Source organism: Pyrus communis, chromosome 15, assembly GCF_041283825.1.
Source record: "Pyrus communis isolate YQ-2024b chromosome 15, ASM4128382v1, whole genome shotgun sequence".
Lineage (NCBI taxonomy): Eukaryota > Viridiplantae > Streptophyta > Magnoliopsida > Rosales > Rosaceae > Pyrus > Pyrus communis.
This window is the reverse complement of record NC_142579.1, coordinates 36035001-36056165: the sequence shown is the minus strand read 5'-3', so window position 1 is coordinate 36056165 and position 21165 is coordinate 36035001. Positions and strand designations below refer to the sequence as shown.

The 21165-nt window shown below is 36.7% G+C and overlaps 3 protein-coding genes across 7 annotated transcripts in view; all 3 read left to right on the top strand.

The window, feature by feature from the left end:
• The first annotated feature begins 3471 nt into the window (after positions 1-3471).
• LOC137735652 (syntaxin-32) lies at positions 3472-7382 on the top strand. 2 transcript variants are annotated; one of them, XM_068475098.2, is made up of 6 exons: positions 3472-3693; positions 3904-4200; positions 4760-5010; positions 5148-5320; positions 5933-6133; positions 6723-7382. In XM_068475098.2, the coding sequence occupies exons 2-6, from the start codon at positions 3957-3959 to the stop codon at positions 6880-6882; spliced, it is 1029 nt and encodes a 342-aa protein (XP_068331199.2). In that variant the 5' UTR covers positions 3472-3693; positions 3904-3956; the 3' UTR covers positions 6883-7382. The 2 variants fall into 2 exon arrangements, with proteins under 2 accessions (XP_068331199.2, XP_068331206.2); XM_068475105.2 differs by having other exon boundaries at positions 3564-3693; positions 3945-4200.
• A 711-nt stretch (positions 7383-8093) lies between these two features.
• On the top strand, positions 8094-10916 carry LOC137735665 (uncharacterized). Its single transcript, XM_068475116.2, has 3 exons — positions 8094-8674; positions 9398-9653; positions 10190-10916. Exons 1-3 carry the CDS (start codon positions 8363-8365, stop codon positions 10573-10575), a joined length of 954 nt encoding a protein of 317 aa, XP_068331217.2. The 5' UTR covers positions 8094-8362; the 3' UTR covers positions 10576-10916.
• Positions 10917-12168: 1252 nt separating this feature from the next.
• Positions 12169-21165, top strand: part of LOC137732661 (protein TIC236, chloroplastic-like) — a 16913-nt gene continuing 7916 nt past the window's right edge. For 2 of the 4 annotated variants that reach the window (XM_088686272.1, XM_088686273.1), the window contains exons 1-15: positions 12169-14216; positions 14583-14781; positions 14905-14964; positions 15282-15386; positions 15810-15950; positions 16106-16168; positions 16904-17134; positions 17248-17331; positions 17606-17763; positions 17954-18482; positions 19057-19227; positions 19347-19406; positions 19968-20090; positions 20585-20860; positions 20998-21063. In XM_088686272.1, coding sequence (XP_088542398.1) covers positions 12298-14216; positions 14583-14781; positions 14905-14964; positions 15282-15386; positions 15810-15950; positions 16106-16168; positions 16904-17134; positions 17248-17331; positions 17606-17763; positions 17954-18482; positions 19057-19227; positions 19347-19406; positions 19968-20090; positions 20585-20860; positions 20998-21063 — 4185 coding nt within the window. In that variant the 5' untranslated portion in view covers positions 12169-12297. The remainder of the gene's footprint in view (positions 14217-14582; positions 14782-14904; positions 14965-15281; positions 15387-15809; positions 15951-16105; positions 16169-16903; positions 17135-17247; positions 17332-17605; positions 17764-17953; positions 18483-19056; positions 19228-19346; positions 19407-19967; positions 20091-20584; positions 20861-20997; positions 21064-21165) is intronic. The other 2 variants (XM_068471984.2, XM_088686271.1) reach the window with 1 other exon arrangement.

Sequence of the window (21165 nt, the reverse complement as noted above, 5' to 3'; positions counted from 1 at the left end):
GAACTTGTGTTGTTGAAATTTGATCCAATGGTTGCAAATAGGGGCCTATTTTAAAAGTTATAATAACTTCAATCGCGCCCAAAGATAAATCCTAGTCATCCTAATATGATGTTTTCAATCGTTGCGGTTAACTATACTTATATTATGAAATTCCAACAAATAATTGTTAAATATTTTCACTTTTCAATAAAAAACAGCATTATATAGCTGTTTTTGTTTCTTTTGCCTGAATTGTTCACCGTATTTTTTTTTTTTTTAATGTTACAGAATTATACATGCACGCATTTTCTATAGATAGTTTTCTGCCTTTGTGATAACTAAAAGTTACCTTCCCATTGTCAGTTAAATCCAGGTACTTTGTAATTTGTATTGACAGTTAATCCAGGTACATTTTTGTTTCCTTCCCCAACAATTTACTAAAAATTCCAACAATAAAAAGCAATTTGCCAAATCCTAAATACACATGAAACAAATTACTAGCAAATAATAAATTAAAAAAACCACTGTGTAAAATATTTTTTCAATATAAATGACAACTAAATAGACAAATCCCCACTAGACAGAACAAACAACAGAGATAAGACTAAAGAGACGAAGATAGACTGACTGATACGAAGCAAGAACATATTAAATTCCTAAGCAATAACATATTAACTTTCTGAGCAATGGCTATGAGCTGCCCATGGTTTATAGGAAATTGACACCTCATTCTGGTCTTCCTAGATCTCATCATGAAGTCTTCTGTGGACTTATGTTCATACTGTTTGACTTCCACCAAGTCATTGATAGTTACTTCAGGCTCCACCTTGTAAAATTGCTTATGAAAAGTCATCTTCATTGGAATATGATCCTCTCCGGATCGTCTTTGTGGGGATCCGAGAGATCATTCAATCGTGTCTGTTCATCATACATCATGCGGTTAAAAATCATTTTAAATTAAATATAAATAGTACCTGACCGCACGATATACGATGAATAGACACGATTAATTGATCCTTGGATCCCCACAAAGAAGATCTGAAGAGGATCCTTGTCCATCTCCATTTGCATGGTTGTATAAAAAAATAAAACAAAAAGTCTCATCCATGATTCGTATTTAGCTAATGTTTTGAATGATGGTCTTTTTTTTTTTTTTTTTTTTTTAACAAATGATATTATCTACATTAAGGAAAGAGGGTGAGCTTAACCTCATAATGGGTGGGTTGACAATAATGTGGTTCAAATTTACCTTTGGATATAATCAAACTTAAGACTTCTCACTTACGAATGAATGATAGTCTATAAAAAGTAACATAGAAAACGAACGATTCAGATCATCAAACAATATTGTAGAATATTAGAAAAATAAGAAGGTAAAACGAGATCGTATAATAAACAAAATAGTTATAAAAAAAGTACTAGTTTATTTTACGAAACAAAATAGGTAAAACGAGACCGTCTAAAGTGGGAAAGGTCAAACGATACCGTTTGATTTTTCATCTTATTTAATAAAAAAGTGTTCTTTATATTTTTTAAGCTAATTAAAATCTTAAAATCATCTTCAATCCTTGGGTTAGTTTAAAATTTTTAACCCAGTAAATTTAGGTTTTAACTTAGAAACAGTTTTTCTTCTCCAATCATTATAGGTTAAATTTTTAATGCGAGATTATTAAATAATGAATTTAGGATAATTTTTTTCTTAAAGTAATTTAAAAAAAAATTATGTAAACTATCATAATTTAATTTATTGAATATTTAAACCTAAAAATATTTAGATTCCAATAAATATTGAAAAATCACTAAACCGACACCATGAAACTCGTGAAAAACTATGAAAGAATATGAAACACATAAATGATTTTTTTTTTTTAATTACTTTAGCCGTTGGATTTAAATTTGGTCCATTAGATCTTTTTTTTTTTTTCTTTTTTTACCATTAGATTTGATCATATTAGATCATAGCCGTTAGATTAAATGAATTTATAAATATAAAACTAAAAAAAAAATACACATATGGTGGACCAACCCCGCCAACCGAGGAGGAATTCTAGCATAAATTTGTCTTAGAAAGGAGTTTTGAGTTAAAACTTATAGAGAAATTTTATTTGAACCCATTAAACCTCTCTCTACACCCAAATTAAATTTTGAATGTGAATTGTCATTTTTACCCTATTGCATAATTACCACTAACTACAAGATAAAATTAATAATAAACTAAAATTTATAAATAAACCCACATCTAATAATCAAACCCTACCATCATGGAATCTTTATCCTACATTCATTCTAACTAAAACCTAAGACGCTTTCATAGAGAAAAACAAGATTTTTTGAACGATGGATGGTAATTTAGAAATTTTGAATCTTCCAACTAAAGTATAAATCGATTTTTGCAATATATATATATTTTTTTGTTTGATTTCAATTTTTATTAGAATTTAGGAACAAAATCAGCACATTTTCTAAAGCATAATTACTAGTAGAAACATATATATGGCACTGCATAGCAACTTGTGTGAATGTCACACTTTCTTCTCATTTCATTTGTGCGAATGGCACTGCATAGCAGCACTATAGCTACTGTTCTTGAATTTAAAGGTGTTGAGATCCTTCTATCCGGTGAAACAAATGTGTGTAGTCTCCAAAAGTTTCCCCTTCTTTCTCTTGTTCCAATCAATATTGTTTTTCATAATTTAATTCGGTTGTTTGGATGTCGAAAGTGTTTTGATTTCATTAAAATATAGGAATGTGAGGTTCAAGTAGGTTCACAGCATGAAAAAATATGCCTTCAATTTTATAGTTGATTTTTCTTTTCCTGATTATGATAATTAAAACATAATCTTGTTTTGATTACAAGATTATTAGGCACCCTTATCGTCATTTAATGGGAAGAAACTGTACCCCTACTTCTCTGCAAATTGGTGTCGACCTTGCAATTACCCCTTGGCATTGCAAGAACGTGACTTTATGAAATGCTTAGAGTGGAAGGCAAAGAGTTTAAGATAATCTTTGTCTCTTTCGGTTGTGATGAGGTAAAAAATAAACACTTCAAGTGCATGCCATGGTTGACATTGAACGCATGCTATTTTTCATAAAAGACTGAGTGACATCTATCGCATATAATGAGTTGTAGAATGCTGATTTTGGGTCTTTATTTTCTAAATGGGCGTAAAGATAAATTTATATATTGAGTTTGGTTTGTAAGAGTAGTTTAGGTAGTAAGTTGGGTTTAAAGAGATATTGAGAATTTAATTAAAAGTAATATGGGTGTAAAGAGTAAGTTGGATGTAGAAAGAGGGGTTATATGGGTTCAAGTAAAATGTCTCGAATCTTGCTTTAAGTATTGTAGCAAGTTGAGATAAATTTAGAATCTAAAATTGAGTTTTATTCCGGAGATTGGAATAGGTCTAATGATTTAAGGAAAGGATTAAGAACGTCTTGAAGCCAGGTGTAAAATATATAAAACGAAGGACCATAGTGCAAAAATCCCCCGTATGAAGTTACTGCTGTAAATTAATTTCTTCTGGTTTTTTTACTTTCAGTCAGAACTATAACAAAATTTTCTTTATTAGGTCCAACCATTCGCGCGATCTCGATCCAGACGCAGCGTTTCACCATTCCCGCGACCTTCAACTCCGAGTTAGTTATTCCTCACTCTGCTCACAAAAACCTCGATTCCGCAGGTTCAGGGTTTCAGATCTCACACTCGTGGAGGTAAGTTCCCAATTCCGTGCTTCAGTTTCTCTATTTGACTGTTTGGATGCTCGGAAAGCTGGGGAAGGGAAAAGATAATTGGGGGTTTGATGCGGGGTTTCAATTGAATTTCGCATCAATTAGGCAAATTGGCAATGGCGAAATTTGTGTGATGCGGATTATCTAATGGAGTAGGCATTTGAGAATTGGATTGGATTTCTGCGCTTTCAGGTGGTTATGCTATTCTAGAATTCGAATTTTTGGAATTTTAGGGTTTTGGAAGAATGCATGCGAAAGCGGCACAATCGTCGTTTCGGGACCGGACGCACGAGTTTCAGAGTGTAGCGGAGAAGCTAAAGAAGTCGTTCTCATCAGGGCCGGGGCAGAATGGGCCTAGTAGTGGATTGAAATCGAAATCCGAGGAGCAGCGTTCTGCGGTTGCTATTCAGTCGGAGTTCAATAAGAGGGCCTCCAAAATCGGGTATGGGATACATCAGACGTCGCAGAAGCTTGGAAAGCTGACAAAGTGTGAGTTATTGATGATTGATTGTATAATTATAATGTTATTGCTTTTCTTGTTTCAGTTTGATATTGAAAAACAATGCTAATTGATATACGATATACGTGGTGTGTAATTCTTGGTAATGTCCTGGTGCAGCATGTTGCTCTCGAGATTTGTGTTGGTTGTCATGATAATATTGTTGTTTCAGATATTGAAGCATCATAAGATAATCTTGTGTAACAATTGTAAAGAAGAACCAATAGCTTTTCCCATATCAACTCTGCACCTACATTATAGTGATAATCCGCACTCAAAGTTGCTAAACCCTACCTCTTATCCCTCATGGTGTCGCTACTATTTTCAATCGTCTGATGTACCATACTTCATTCGCTCCATTGCACGTTGTGGATGATGATTAAATTAGATATAACAATTATTATCGGATTTCTTTCTTCTTTAAAGTGTGAATGCTTGGAATGGCTTAGGATTGTTTTAATTTTGGTGGCTTTTGTTTCTATGGCTATAAATAATCAGGTTTTAGAGACAATCATGTATTTATTCTAATGTATCTGTCTTGTCATGTAGTGGCAAAGAGGACTTCCGTGTTTGACGATCCTACAAGGGAAATTCAGGAGCTGACAGCAGTTATCAAGCAAGATATTACTGCCCTTAACTCTGCAGTGGTGGACCTTCAGCATCTATCTAACTCCAGAAATCAAAGTGGGAATATTTCTAGTGACACGAGTAGTCATTCAACCACAGTTGTTGATGACCTGAAAAATCGGCTGATGAGCGCCACAAAAGAGTTTAAAGAAGTGCTCACCATGCGAACTGAGGTAAGACCTAATGTTGCTGAATAATTATTTCCTGTCAAGTTTGTTAGGCTGGTCCTCTTAGTATGAAAGTGTTCTACTGTTGCTGCTCCTTAAGTTATTTTCTAAGACTAATGAATCTTTTGGTTGGTTTCATGAAGAATTTGAAGGTTCATGAGAATAGAAGACAATTGTTTTCTGCAACTGCATCTAAGGATGCTGCAAATCCCTTTGTTCGTCAACGTCCACTGGCTGCCAGGTCAGCTGCTAGTTCTTCAAGTGCTTCTCCTCCTCCATGGGCTGGATCACCCTCTTCATCACAGGCGTTCCCCAAGTAAGGGAGTATTTTTTTGGTTCTTGTTGTTAATTATGGATGATTGGTACCGGATGATTATATTGCTACCCGTTAAGTGTATGAGTAGCTATATTTGTCATATATAAATTGTCATAGGGACGTCTATGTATCTTTGATACTGGGAGAGTCATCTTGCACTCCTCCCTAGTGAAAAAAATAACGGAAGGAAGAGTGCAAGATGTCATTCTGGAGTGCTTAATAACAGTTCCCTTGATAAATCCAGGTAAAATTTTGCACTAAAAATTCTGGTTTATTTTCTCTAAAATTAGCATTTAGTGTTGCTGCTGCTTGCACGATTTCTCTTCTTGAACATCTTGAAAATAACAGGCCCCTTTCCTTTGTCTCTCCCTTTCCTTCGTTATGATGTTAAATAATCTGAAGGATCAGTTATCTGAGTCAGTTTACAGTATTGACTTCTAAACTTCTGTATTCTTTCATAGTGAATCCTAGAATTGAAGATGCTCTTCTGAATATTTTAATCTTCAAACTTTTGATTGTGATATATTTCTGTCCTGTGGTCTTTAACTTAATATGGAGGCAAAATTTGAGCTTGTATCATAGTGAAACATTTATTGGTTTCTGATTCTACAGGAAGCAGATGGACGGGGAGAGTCAGCCGTTGCTCCAGCAGCAGCAGCAACAGCAGCAACAGGAGCTGGTTCCGGTGCAAGACAGTTACATGCAAAGCAGAGCTGAAGCTTTGCAAAATGTTGAATCCACTATTCATGAGTTGAGCAATATTTTCAACCAGCTTGCGACCTTGGTTTCCCAGCAAGGGGAGGTTGCGATAAGGTTTTACTCTAATTCCCGTATCTTCCTTTGAATTCAGTTGGTAGTGCTAAGCAGACAGTGCTAAATGCTAATAATAGATCACTATTTTTTAGCGCCTTACACACTTGCTTTTTTATTGTTACTGGCAAAGCATTGCACAAGCTGGGCAAAACTAAAAACCATGTTCAAACACAAGCTGGGCAAGAAGCTAATTATCCAATATTAAGCACCATTTAACCCCATGAAATAATTATATATATAATTGAACAAACTAGAGTAACAAATTGTTCTTGACCATGGGTAAAGCATTGCATGATAAAAGGGTTCGTCTCTGATGGTGGTTCAAACATTTTTACGATAAGATGGGTAGCTAAGCTCATCAACCAAATTTCTGTGCATTCTGTATGATCCCGACATCTGCCCGTAGTTTTCGTTTGGTTCTAAGTTTTCTGTCAGGCATTATGTGTTTTGAAATTTGTGGAAATTGTTAATCTTGAGGGTTGTAGGGTCAAATCCTATATCTCTGCGCTATGTGGTGTCTATGCATCTGTTCGGTGTTTGGTCTTGGATTTTCAAAATTTAATTTTGATGCTGGTATTTCTTCTGGCAGAATTGATGAAAATATGGAAGACACATTAGCGAACGTAGAGGGCGCACAAGGGGCATTGCTCAAGTATCTGAATAGCATATCATCAAACAGGTGGCTGATGATCAAGATATTCTTTATACTAATATTTTTCCTCATGGTTTTCCTATTTTTTGTAGCATAGTCATTTGCAGAGAGAGAGAGAGAGAGAGAGAGAGAGAGAGAGAGAGAGCTGAAAAGGAAGAAAATGACAATGATTTTTCGTAAGTTACTGTCGACAGAGCCCTTTGCATTCTATTCATGTCATCTTTTTGCTTCTTCGAATGTTCACGCGGGCATAGACAAGATAAGTACCGGGGTTTTCCTACTGTAGTATATGTGTTGGGGATACATGTAACTGTACATTTTGTTGAGAACATTGTGACTGGCAAAAACTATTCATTTATCTGCTCCGTGAGTCTGATTGTTTTTGTATTGTGCTTTCTTAATGAAGCAGTAATTAGGGATAAACTTTAGTAGGGCTGCCTGATTACCACATCTCTCTTGTCGCATGAAAGAGGCCCAAAAATTGTGTTTGACCACCGACGTGCACAAAGACAAATCCAAGTCATCCGAATATGATGTTTTCAGTCTCTCTTGTACGTTGCGATTAACTGCATTTATATTATGAAATTCAGATTTTTTATTTTAATTTTTAATTTTACAGAATTACACACGCGTACATTTTTTTATCGATAGTTTTCTGCCTTTTTGACAACTAAAAATTACCTTGCCATTCTAAGTTTAATCCAAGTAGTGTTTGTATTGAGGCGTGTCAAACTTAAAGTACGAAAATTACAACTCAATATCATAACATATTTTCTTACAACCTGACCACAAAAACACCTGTTAGTTGGTAAATGTCACATTTTTGCTATTTTCCCCAACAATTTACTAAATATTCCAACAACAAAAAACTACCAAATCCTATATACGCATGAAAAAAATTTACTAGCAAATAATAAATAAGAAAACTACTATGTAAACTTTTTCCAATCAATGACAACTAAACAAATAGATTCCACACACAAAACAAATAACTAAGACCAAATTGAAAAAATGATGATTTAATACGGAACAATAACATATAAAAAATTTAAGCATCAAACTTGTTCTGATACCAAGTTGAAAATACACATAAAAAAAGTAGCAAATGGACTAATAAATCGAACAACAAACCAACTATAAATAAATTCATTAACGATTATATAATTTTATGTAAACATGGCAATACCAAAAGACCCAAAATAAAAACTTTACGTTACTAAAATCACAAATACAATGAAGTAGGAGGACGAATCAGTAAAAACAAAAAACACGAGCCAGCTATATAAGCTCCTCATTGGGTACTCCATTACGTTATCCAGACCTTAATTTAGCCCTACTTTTGGAAACGTAACCAAACTCCCTCCTCCCTCTTCATCTTCCCAAATTTCCATACCTCCCTCTCCTCCTATATAATCCAAATCCCTAATTCCACCATTCCCAATCTCCTCTAGACCTTAATTCCCCTTTCACAATCCCCCCAAATCTCCGATCTCGATTTTTCCTGAGCTTCTGTGAATTTTTTTATCGTCGATTGAAAAACAACGAAATCTTCCTTCCCTGCGCGATTTCTCGAGAGAATGGTTGGCGGTGGAGGCAGGAGAGACGAGGGCTCGCTCGTCATCAACAACACGAACGTGTTCGCGGCGCTCGAGACGCTGAGGAAGAAGAAGAAGTCCGATAAGGATCGCAAGAGCAAAGGGTCGTCCAAGGCGGCGCAGCCCAAGGCGCCGGAGCCGCAGGTGTTCTGGGCGCCGGCTCCTTTGAACACGAAATCGTGGGCCGATGTTGACGACGAAGATGATGATGATTATTACGCCACCACGGCTCCACCTCAGGTTGCTTGGGGATCGTCGGAGCCGCAAAAAAGTAAGGAGAAGCCAAATGTAGAGGTCAGAACTGAAATTCGATTTTTTTATTCGTTTCGATTTTGATGTGTTATCTGAATTTTGTGTTTTTATTCGATTGTTTGTTTGATTTTTTTTTTTTTTTTTGATATAAGGAATTGGACTGATGAATATAGATAGTCTAGTTGGGTATTGATCTTACTCTAGGAGCTGCAGAGACGCTAACTTTGTGATGAGAAATCGAACATTGTTTGTTGGTTGAGGGAATGATCTGAGTTAGTTTGGCTTGTTGATTGTTCAAGGAGGAAGTTAGTGGAGGTGTATTGGAAAGATTTGTTATTTCAATGTAAGTGTTGGTTTCCGGTGGATAACAAAGTAGTGGCTGCGCCGAATGTAGAAGCGAAGGTACAATTCGGTGTCATGTGGAAAAGTCATTAGGTGTCATTGGAACATAGGAGATACGATGTGTCTTTGAAAAAGTGAGGGTCTGTAGATGTATATGTACTTGTACGATGTAGTTATGGTTGATTCAAAGTTGGGAAATGGGAAAAATAGTTGGAATGGAAGGCCGAAATTTAGCCAATTATGCTGCATAAAATATCTATTAGGACCGCCCCTCTGCATGTTCAGAGATTATTTGTACAACTTTCTTTGTCTGATGACCTTTTATGCGACTATGTAAATTTATATGGTTATGCATTTGTCAGAGCATTGCGGGCAATGACCAGAACAGAGTTATTGTAACGGCTTGTTGATTTGTGATTACAGGAAAGTGAGAGTGAAGAAGATATTCTTGATGAAGGTGATGATGATGCAGAGGAAGAGCATGATCATGAACTGGAGGTGCCTGTAAATCTGGAGCCAGTGGTGAAGAAGCCTGCTTATGTTCCTGCGCCACCTAAAGAGGCAGAAAAGCAACTTTCAAAAAAGGAAAGAAAGAAAAAAGAACTTGCAGAACTTGAGGCTCTTCTTGCTGATTTTGGAGTCGCCCCAAAGGAGAGTGATAGTCAAGATGAATCACAAGGTAATTGTGAACAATTATTTCAGATAAATTCTGTTATAGTGATTAGCGATCGCTGCTCTTCGTTTTTTTTCTCTTTTAGTGCCTTTTGCTCTATTTTACTTTTCTGCATCTGAAATTCTGTGTAAAGAAAGAATAAAAGCTGAATCTTATTCATTTCATCATGTTAATAATGAATTGAAATTTGGGATTGGACATAACATAGATGCGAAGGAGATGGTTAGAATTTTCCATGTACACTTTAAGCGTTCATATATGCACATAGTACTCCATTTAACCGAGTATTCTTGTTCAATGTATCAATCACCGCTCATATCGATTGCAAAATAAGCTTAGAATCAAATGACAAACTTATGTTTGAAAGTCAATTCCTTGTATTTGTTTATTTATATCTGTAATTATTGCAGAAGTTGAAGTCTTGGTTTTATTTATTTACTTATTGAGAGCCTCTATTGCAAGGTATCTGGATATGGTTTCTTTGGTGCCATCTCATATTCAATATCATCTAGCCAACAACCATCATTATGTTGCATTTGCAGGTGTTGCCCAAGAAAAGGATAATGCACCAGATGGAGATGGAGAAAAGAAGGAAAATCAATCTGCAGAGTCCAAGAGCGCCAAGAAGAAGAAAAAGAAAGATAAAGCTTCCAAGGAGGTGAAAGAATCGCAGGATCAGCCAAACAACTCAGGGGCTACTAATGGTCCGAGTGAAGTTACTGGAGCCGAACAGGTGGAGGAGGATACATCGAATATTGATGTGAAGGAGCGATTAAAGAAGGTTGTATCTGGGAAGAAGAAGAAATCTAGTAAAGAGTTGGATGCTGCAGCAAAAGCTGCTGCTCAAGAGGCTGCTGCTAGGAGAGCACGGCTTGCTGCAGCTAAGAAGAAAGAGAAGAATCATTACAACCAGCAGCCTGTCCGGTAAAAAGCCCAAATTTTGTTCAACATTGGTACATATGAACATGTAATTTCTCTTTGTTCATATGACGGAAGTTATGCGAAATAAAGAGTTGTGGCTCTGTGTTTAAATTTAATTGCGAGGTGGACTTATAGGAAGTTATCGTTTTTGGCTGTTGCCGATCATTTTTTGTTGCTCGGTTGTCGTGGGACGTATGGAATTTGCCAGTTTTGCTCATTGGATATTTGTTCCTTGGAGAGTGGGTTTTAAATTGATAGATGTCTGTAATGTAGTTGTTCCTCCATGTTGCTGTCACAAACTTCTTGTGAGTGAAATTCTATGAATGGACACCATGAGAAATTATTGCATTTCTTCTGGTGTGCGAGTTGCTTATTGAAGAGCTTAATAATCCCAGCCCCGGTCCAAAATTAAGGGATAAAAACTGGGGGCAAAGTGCATTAAGGACAAAACGGGAGTTTTGTCAATGTACTGTTGAAAAAGCTTACATAGAACGAGTTTATTGTTGTCGTGACATCATAATTCAATAATACATTTTTTACTCTGGACGTCATGTGACAGTGAACACTTTTTTTTGGTAAGTCGTTCTCTTATCAATGTGGTGCTACAGATCAATTAAAACTTTGTAATTTGAGTAGCTTTGTACTGATTTGTTGGGTGAACTTTCTTGTACTTGTATTAAAATGCTTTCACCAGAAGCGTTTTCAATTTTCAGTAATGGCAATGGTGTCTTGGAATTATCATAATTTATTTTCAAAGAGTGATATTTATTGGTAATTTGGTAATGTATGAGACTTGAGGGGGACTATTTCTTATTCAACCTGGTACACCATCGCTGGTTAAGGGCATTTCTGACATTTCGGGTGCTCCACCGTGGCATTTCTGACTGTTTTTTATTCCTTCCCTCCCTCCCCAGTTGTCTTCTCCATGAAGAAGAGAAGCAGAAAAACTAGACACAACAAACAAACCGGCAATTCAAGCAAGCATAAAAAAAAAAGCAAGCAAACCTTCTCCCTCCCCTCTCTCTCTCTCTCTCTCTCTCAAGCAACACTGAAAGTCTGAAACCAAAGGAAGCAAGCAATGCCTGTGAAATGTTCCATTTCGTCACTCCAGGTTCGATTGTCTTCGAACTATTGCGTTTCATTTCCGAAAACTGAAAACTTGAATATAAAATATTAAATTCTGCATTTTTCGGGTTCGAAACCAGCAGTGAAAGAACACGTTTGGCTTTAGAGTAGCTCTGTTAACTGTAGGCATTTGGTTCTCTGCTGCTCCTGAGTGAGAGTGACGACCAGTTTTAGGGCTGTTATTTTTTATCAATTAGTGAATTATTCAAATTAAAATTCTCAATTTTAAGGGCTTTTCGGGTGTTGGAGGAGGAAATTGGTATGTATGTTTGATTGATGAATGATTTATTATTCGAATTACTGGCCACTGTGATTGTTTACTTGGAAAATGTCTTAGTATTACTCTGCTAACAAGTAACTGAAATGTCCATTGGTAACGATTAGCTTTCGGTGTTTCCAAGTCCTTTATCATAACATTTACTCTCTATCGATTTGATGATTGTTTTGGTTTGGTGTGGATTTTTAATTGAAGATCAACATCTGTTTCCATTGGGTTAAACCGTCTTGGTGCTTCGTGATTTTCTGATTTGTTAGGGGACTAAGAGCTGCTTCTTGGCTCCTGGCCGATGACTTGCAATTGGATGCTGTTTCTTAAGGGAAGATAATGAGCGGAAAACTCCACTGCCCATTTCTTGGGGTTTCACTACACAGCTCTTTAAATGGTAGAAACAATGGAAATTTCATTTGTTGGGGCAGAGGGCGTACGGGAAAAAGGGCTGCTCGCAGGTGTGTATGTGAAAAGCAGAACTTTTGGATTACTCAAGCGATTAAGGTTTCACATTTTTGGGGAAAAAATGTGGAATTATTAAGGAGAACCTTCGAGCTAAAAAATGGGATGAAGGTGCAATGTGTTAAAGAGCCCTTTTCTCGAATCAAGGCTCTGACGTGGTCTTTGTCTCCTCTGTTGGAAGAGGGGTTGCTTTTAATTAGGTGCTCTGTATTTTTGGCCACCATATCCGGTGTATGCTTATTGGTATGGTATGGGCAATTAAAAGCCAAGGGTTTTATTGAAGCCAAGCTTTTGCCTTCTGTTTGTTCAGTACTCAGTGAATATATTCAGCGTGAAGTTGTTTTTAGTAAGGTTCGGAGGTTATCACCTTTGAGCGTCACACTGGAGTCTTGTTCAATTGGGCCTCATAATGAGGAATTTTCTTGTGGTGAGGTCCCATCTATGAAACTTCGGCTTCGTCCTTTTGCAAGTCTGAGGAGGGGAAGGATTGTGGTTGATGCAGTTTTGTTGCATCCAACGGTCTTGGTTGCACAGAAGAAGGATTATTCTTGGTTAGGGATACCCTCAAATGAAGGTGGTCTACAGAGGCACTTATCTAACGAAGAGGGAATTGATCATCGAACCAAAATCCGAAAGCTTGCTAGAGAAGCAGCAGCTGCTTGCTGGGAAAGAGAAAGAGATGAAGCGGCAAAAAAAGCTGCAGAGATGGGTTACATTGTTACTGACAAGGGTTCTAGTCCTGCAAATGTAAATGACTCGAAGGAAGGTGATAGCCATTCAGTAGATTTAACAAGTTCTGAGTCATTTCCGTGCATGGATGAAAAGATGCACTGGAGGGATCATTGCATGGACACAGGTGTTGATTATGAAATAAAGCATGCAGATTTGGACAAATCGTTGGGTGTCAAAATTCCTGGGTCAGGGCTTAAATTTTGGTCCAGAGTGATAAAGGGGCCTAAAAAGCACAAATTTAAAAGGAAGGGTTATGGGAGTGATATCTCTACATCCGGTATTACTGCCAAAAGAAGAATTCTCGGGTACAGTGCAGCAAGGGCACTTGCATATTTTCAGGATCTATTTCATCGGAAATCTGAGCCTTCACAGTCATCTGGGGGTTATGATGTGATGAACCTTGACACCTATTTGTTGAACAATGTGGCTGATACTAATGCTGACGCTTCTATCACAAGTACGGGTGAAAAAACTGTAAGTGACGACAACCACAATGGAAAACATTATGGAGATTCAGCAGACCATCCTCTTAAAGAAAATGAGAACGTCAACAGTCATTTAAGTAGTTCTAATTTCATAGAAGATCTACTTCCTATGACTTTAGATAGGTCTACTGGAGATGGGACATCCAGTAAAACTTTCCCATCCACTGAAAATGTTGCAGGAGCTAATACCAAAAGAGGTAACGTAAAAGAGGATTTTGGAGTTGATGATGTAAATAAGCATACTGATGATGAGATATCAGAGGGGCAAAGTGGTCAGATGTCGCAGAATTCAAATTTTGCCACATACGATAAAGTTCCTATCTGGCCCCTAAGCCTGAAATTAGGCTTGTCCTCCTTTTCTAGATATGCAGCAGAGCCATTAGCCTTTCTCTCTGGACCCATTCAAAAGCTGATGTCTATGGGCCCCAGAGTTGGAGATATTGTTGCAGAACTTGTTGACGGGGTAGGTGTTGTGCAGTCTGAAGGCTTTGAGAAGATGCTTCCAGTTACACTAGATTCTGTTCATTTCAAAGGAGGAACATTGATGCTACTTGCATATGGCGACAGGGAACCTCGGTAGAGCCACTTCTGTTATATATTTTCTCGTTTTACTCTTTATAATAAGTAAAAACATAATTCTTTTGCTGGCTCTTGTCATAAAAATGATTTACTTATGTGGCGGAGCTGGCTGCCCTTTTAACTGTTGTGCTCAGTTTTACATAGAAAAACTTCTTCTTGTTGTGATTTTGATGTACTGGATAGAGGTCTAACTATACTAATTAGGATCATTCATCTTTTAGGATATATTTTAAGATGTTTCCTTGTGGAAAATATATATTCTGTGTTTAATGATAATGCATCATCTTATGCAAGAAAAGTTTATGACAAGATAAATTTTGCATTAAGCTGAGCATTTACGATTTTTGTATACAATGTTTATAGAGAGATGGAGAATGTCGATGGACATGTGAAGTTTCAAAATCTCTATGGTCGGGCTCACGTTCAAGTTAGTGGAAACTGTAAGATGTGGAGATCTGATAACATATCTGAAGATGGTGGCTGGTTGTCTACAGATGTTTTTCTTGACATTGTTGAACAGAAATGGCATGCCAACTTAAAAGTTGCCAACTTTTTTGTTCCGGTAAGGGAGACACTACAAAATAAAATGACACTTAATTGAGATTATCAACACCTTTGTGTTTCCAATCTGAGGTTACAAAGTTGGTTCACGTGCCTTGTGTGCTGGTTGTCTTTTCTTCTGCAGCTTTTTGAAAGGATCTTAGAAATTCCAATAATTTGGTCCAAAGGAAGAGCCACTGGTGAGGTGCTTCTCGAACTCCAATGTATACTCTATATTTTTTCTATTATAAAAATTTATGGTGGTACATCTCCAGTTTGTGCCCTGAATGGGTTATACTGTTTCTGTTTCTGAAGTAATTACATGAATTCGTTCTTTGTGGCAATTTCTGCTTGTTGATTATTCCTATTTTTTAATGTTATATAAAATTGTGTGTATCTGAAATCTCAAGATGTCACATTTCAACTGTATTTTCTCTTTTGACATTACGTTGGAGAAAAAAAAAGTTCATTGTTATTATATTTTGTTTGTTTTAAGATATATATGTACTTTCACTTTTTCAGGTTCACTTGTGCATGTCAAATGGAGAAACATTTCCAAATCTTCATGGACAGCTTGATGCGACAGGGTTGGCTTTTCAAACAATTGATGCGCCATCATCATTTTCTGTATGTCTCGGTTATACGTTTTTGTTTTATTTTTTAAACCTTTATGGATACAGTATGCTTGTTTGCGTGGATGTTCCTTCCCCCTTCAAATAGACTTGGTAGGTTGCCTAGAAAAGGAACTACTTCCGGTTTCAATATATCATGACAAACTGAATCTGTCCAGACTCCAAATACTTTCGGCTTAATGGAGTGTGTTGTGATGCATTTTGCACGATCTGCCAGGGCATTGGTCTTTTATAATAATACTTGTCGTCTTGCATGTTACTGTTTCTAACAGCACATTATGCAAAACATGATAACTTTATGGTTCTCTGATCATGCAACAGGTTTATGGTTGAAACCATCCCTCATGTTTATTGTCTGTCATGTTGTCCTTGAAATCTGAAAAGTTGTTGTTCTGTGCCCTGCGTCTCTTTTATGCAGGATGTTTCAGCAAGCTTATGTTTCCGTGGCCAAAGAATATTCTTACACAATGCAAGTGGCTGGTTTGGTCATATTCCCTTGGAAGCTTCTGGAGATTTTGGCATTCATCCTGAGGAAGGAGAGTTTCATCTTATGTGTCAGGTATGTTCTTGGAGATGCTTCTGGAAAAGTTTAATAACAGGCAATTAATTTGAGCTTGAACTGGCAACACGAAATGTCTTATTGAGTTCCTTTTTGTTTTATTAACAATACTGCATCCAGGTAGTAATCTTTTCATACAAACTTTCTATCTCCAGGTTTCTTGCGTGGAAGTAAATTCCTTGATGAAAACTTTCAAAATGAAACCTCTCTTGTTTCCGGTATGTGTGTGTTCTGTATGTTGCATCTGATTGTCTGTTCGCATGTATCTGTCTTTTTATTCTTTCCTGTGTTATAAAATGGAAATACTAAGCTGCAGTGTAGATGCAAGCTTCTCCCTGGTCCCACCATGTGTAGACAGTAGAACCTATGATTTCTCCTTTAGAAGGGAAGGTCCAAACATAGACAGAAGTGCTACACTCTGGCAGGGATATAAAGCTGGCACTTTCCTTTGAACCTATATCAACACATTATCTATGTTAGAGTTCCTGCTCGCATATGATAATCATGGCTTGCAAAACATTTATTGAAAATAGCACAACAGCCTTAACAGAACTTCTGGCTGATTATAGTTAAATGAAATAGAATTCTTTTAAAAGCCTCGGTATGAGTCTCATACATTGGCCAATACAATGGCATCCTCAAACGTTTGAAGCGCTGATTTTTGGCTACTAACTTGATACAAATCATATTAACTACATCTTATAATCTTATATGCTTATATATATTTTTTTTCCTTCACTTTTAAGTTTGATTTTAATTTTTTATGAATTCTGTCGAATACTTTTATTAGCCATTTGTACATGTCATTCCCTACTATTATTTTTCCCAAAATCATGTAATAATGTTGAGTGCATTAGTTTCTTGCCTAGTTTCCACAAGAAAGAATGCAGTGATAATATGTAAGGTGATATACGTCATATTTACATATCTCTTTGACTTTACCCCCCATGTAGCTGGCTGGTTCAGTGACTGCTGTGTTTAACTGTCAAGGTCCACTGGATGCACCTATATTTGTGGGAAGTGGAATGGTCTCTAGAAGGATATCTCATCCAGTTACTGATTTTCCTCCGTCCTCTGCATCTGAAGCAGTTTTGAAAAGTAAGGAATCTGGTGCAGTAGCAGCATTTGATCGTGTACCATTTTCCTGCTTATCGGTCAATTTCACTTATAACACTGATAGCTGTGTAAGTTTTTGACGAGCAACTAAATGTGTATGTCCAATTGTGTGATGATTCTTCATCTCATGCCGCTGCATCTATGTTCTTGTAAGCTTATTCTGTATTTTGATTTCCTATAGGTTGCTGATTTGTATGGAATAAGAGCTAGCCTTGTAGATGGTGGTGAAATTCGAGGGGCAGGGAATGTTTGGATTTGCCCAGAGGTATACACTTATGTTTTTGTTTAAAATTGTGGCCAAGCTTTGTAGAATCATATTACTGAGTCGTTAAACTAGCAAGCTAGTTCCCCTCTTTTTCTCTCCACGGTGATTATTTGGTAACTTGAGCATACTCATTATGTGTCTATTTCTAGAAGATATTTTAAGCTATCTTCAACTTTATAGCTACTTTAGCTTTCATGTTGGGTATAAATCTTTGTGATGATGTGGCACTCTGACATTTCTATTTTGAAATTTAACTCTGTGATGTTATACTCAGGGTGAGGTTGATGATACATCAATGGATGTGAATTTCTCTGGAAGTTTGTGTTTTGATAAAATTCTGGATCGATATGTACCTGGGTACCTTCAACTAATGCCACTCAAGTTAGGGGCTTTAAATGGGGAGACAAAACTTTCTGGTTCGCTGTTGAGACCGTAAGATTTCTGTGTCTACCCTCTTAACTGTTGATCACGAACTATTGATGTTGCTTATTTGCTTCATCTGCCTTTTGTTATGGTTGTGCATCAGAATATACATGCTGTTGATGATAATCTGCATTTAGAGTCAATTTCTTCAGGTTCACTAAGATGTTTTCCATTTTTTTGCTTTGTTTTCTTAATGTAGGAGGTGTGACATTAAATGGACAGCTCCAAAAGCTGAAGGGTCCTTTAGTGATGCTCGAGGAGATATAATAATCTCACATGATTCCATTACTGTTAATTCTTCATCTGCTGCTTTTGATTTGTCTTCGAAAGTTCAAACATCTTACACTGACGAAGTATGCTTGCACAGAAGTGATGGTTATGCAGAGAGTGCAATGCCATTTGTTGTTGAGGGAATTGACTTGGATTTGCATATGCATAATTTTGAGTTTTTTAACTGGGTATCTCCTTATCCTTTCGATTCTCCAAAACCTATGCATTTGAAAGCAACAGGCAAGATCAAGTTTCAAGGCAAGGTGTTAAAGCCTTGTAGTGTTAATAATGGACAAGATTTTGGTCTAGAGAGAAATAATTTACCTGTGGAGATGACAGATAAAGAAAAGACAGGGAGCCTTGTTGGAGAGGTTTCGATTTCGGGTCTTAGATTGAATCAGTTGATGTTGGCGCCTCAGTTGGCTGGATCATTGAGTTTGTCACCTGAGTATGTCAAGGTAATGCAAAGAATCTTTATGCCTTGCACATTTGGTTTTTCTTGGAATCGAGCTGAAGATATTAAGCTGGTCTTGTCGTCAATGTTGCTAATATAACCTTTGAAATTAACATGTTGACTCGTATATTTTATGGTTTTGGATTCCTGACATTTTGCATTGTAGAGCTGGTACTAAGCTTTATAATTATATTCCATCTTATCATGGAAGTTCTTGGTAACTTGAGCAAAAAATACATGCGCGTATTTTTATTATTAAATTGCATGCTCAAGATTTAGAGAGCACATTTCTCAAGTTTGAAATTGATTATATTGCATTTGGCATTCCCATGCCTAAGTCGAGTATTTGGACACGTTTCTGCTGCATATTTTTGTGTTCGTATGCTCTGGGCAATGGAATTTTGATAAATGATTCAGCTAGGGATTTTTTTATTAATGCTGTTGTTAGTGAGACCTATCACCTATGTCATTAGATATGGCTAAAAGAAGAGTTTGACTTAATCAACTATATTGATGGCCTATTATATTTTATTCTTCTTTCTTATAATTCCTTCTGAAATATGAGATCTTTCTGGCAGTTGGATGCCACTGGTAGGCCAGATGAAAGTCTTGTAGTGGAGTTTGTTGGGCCCTTGAAGCCTAATAGTGAGGATAATTCTCAAAGCGGGAAGTTGGTATCTTTTTTACTTCAAAAGGGGCAACTAAAAGCAAACATCTGCTTCCAGCCATTTCATTCTGCTAACTTGGAGGTACCTGTATTTCTGCAGAATATTCTTTGTTTTTCCCATGTAAGTCCTTTTTAGTTGAGCTTATTAGCAACAAATTGTCAACTGACTCTTCTTTTTTATTGTCTTTGCATTTGTTATAGATACGCCAGTTGCCACTGGATGAGTTGGAGTTGGCATCACTCCGTGGAACAATACAGAAGGCAAGCTAGCAAGCATTCTAGATTTAAATGTTTTCGAATCCCCATTTCTTCTTCTTACTCATAATGAGTGCACATTCGATCATTATGAGATGGCTGTCAATCTAAAAAATAAAAGGAAAACAGACCTTACTTCTTTTGTTGCAAGGCCAATTTTTTTCTATAAGATATTTGGGACGTTCTAAGGTCAATTTAACCATCTAGTTTACCACAGTATCTTTAATCATCGGTTCAAGGAAATTCTCAGATGTAAAAGAGAAAAAGTAGGTAAAAAAAACCCTGAAATGACTTAAACCAATCCAGAGCTTTTCTCGTATCTATAATCTTTTTTTCTTAGGTATTCTGCATTATAATGCCAATTATTTTCTCTTTTTCTTTTTAATCCATTCTATCTACATGTTCATTTTAACTAGGTTGTGGTGTTGAATGAAATCATAATTTTTTTCAATTCTTAATGAAAAATCCTAATTTAGTTGAAGCTTCATAAATTGATTATTCTGTGGAAGTTGTTTCTACTCGGTTGCTTTTCAATTCTGAAATGTTTAGCTGGTTATTTGGTTTCAGGCAGAAATTCAACTTAATCTTCAGAAACGGAGAGGTCACGGGCTGCTATCTATACTTCGGCCGAAATTCAGTGGAGTGCTAGGTGAAGCCCTTGATGTCGCTGCTAGATGGAGTGGAGATGTTGTGAGTACTCCAGGATTTTGTACTTTTCATCTGTCATTGTGGATTCATTGCCATGAGATTTTTTTTTTGAGAAGATTGTCTTCCCTCCAATCACATGTTTTCTGTTGTAACCTTGACTTCTGCTATTCTTATGATTTGTCTTCTTTTTGTCACAATGTTTACTGGTTTTATGCCAGCCACACTGGTTGCTGATTTCATGCCACGGTCATGATGCATACTTTTCCACTTGATGGTTATCGTGTCTTCCTTTAGCTCAGTTGAGCTGTTCTTGATTCTCTTGCAGCCTTTGCTTTAGTAAATATCCCAGAAATAATCCACATATCAACTAACACCAGGAGCTTCAAGCTTCTTGTTTTAATGATCTAGTTTAGATTTACAATAATGAAAGATGCACTACTATATGGAGCTTTTCCAAAGTCTTTTGAAGTGAATTGGTAAAATACCGTGACAAAACAATATAATTTCTCTTCACTTATTGTTAATAAATTATACAGATCACTATTGAGAAAACAGTCCTGGAGCAAAGCAATAGCCATTATGAGCTTCAGGGTGAATATGTGTTGCCAGGCTCGCGAGACTGCAACCCTGCTGGAAAGGAAAAGGGTGGCTTCTTGGAAAGGGCAATGGCTGGGCATCTAGGAAGTGTCATATCTTCTGTGGGGAGGTGGAGAATGAGAATGGAAGTTCCTAGAGCTGAGGTTGCTGAGATGCTTCCCCTAGCTGGACTCATTTCTCGAAGTACAGATCCTGCTGTTCATTCTAGGTCAAAGGTTGTATTCCATTAAAATAATTTGGAAATAAGTACATAGAGTAATTAACGTCCTTCCAATCTAGCCAAAAACATCAACTGAAAAGTAATTTAATGAAAAACTCATTTTCGATATGTTTGTGTGAAATTTGCATGCAGGATCTCTTTATTCAGAGTTTGCAGTCAGTGGGATTATATACTGAAAGTATTAAAGAGCTACTGGAGGTACTTTTTGGATGAAACACCATATGTTCATTTCTTTCTTGAAGCTGTAGTACTTGATGTTGAATAAGAAGAGTATCCAAGATAACTCTAATGATCCCAAGA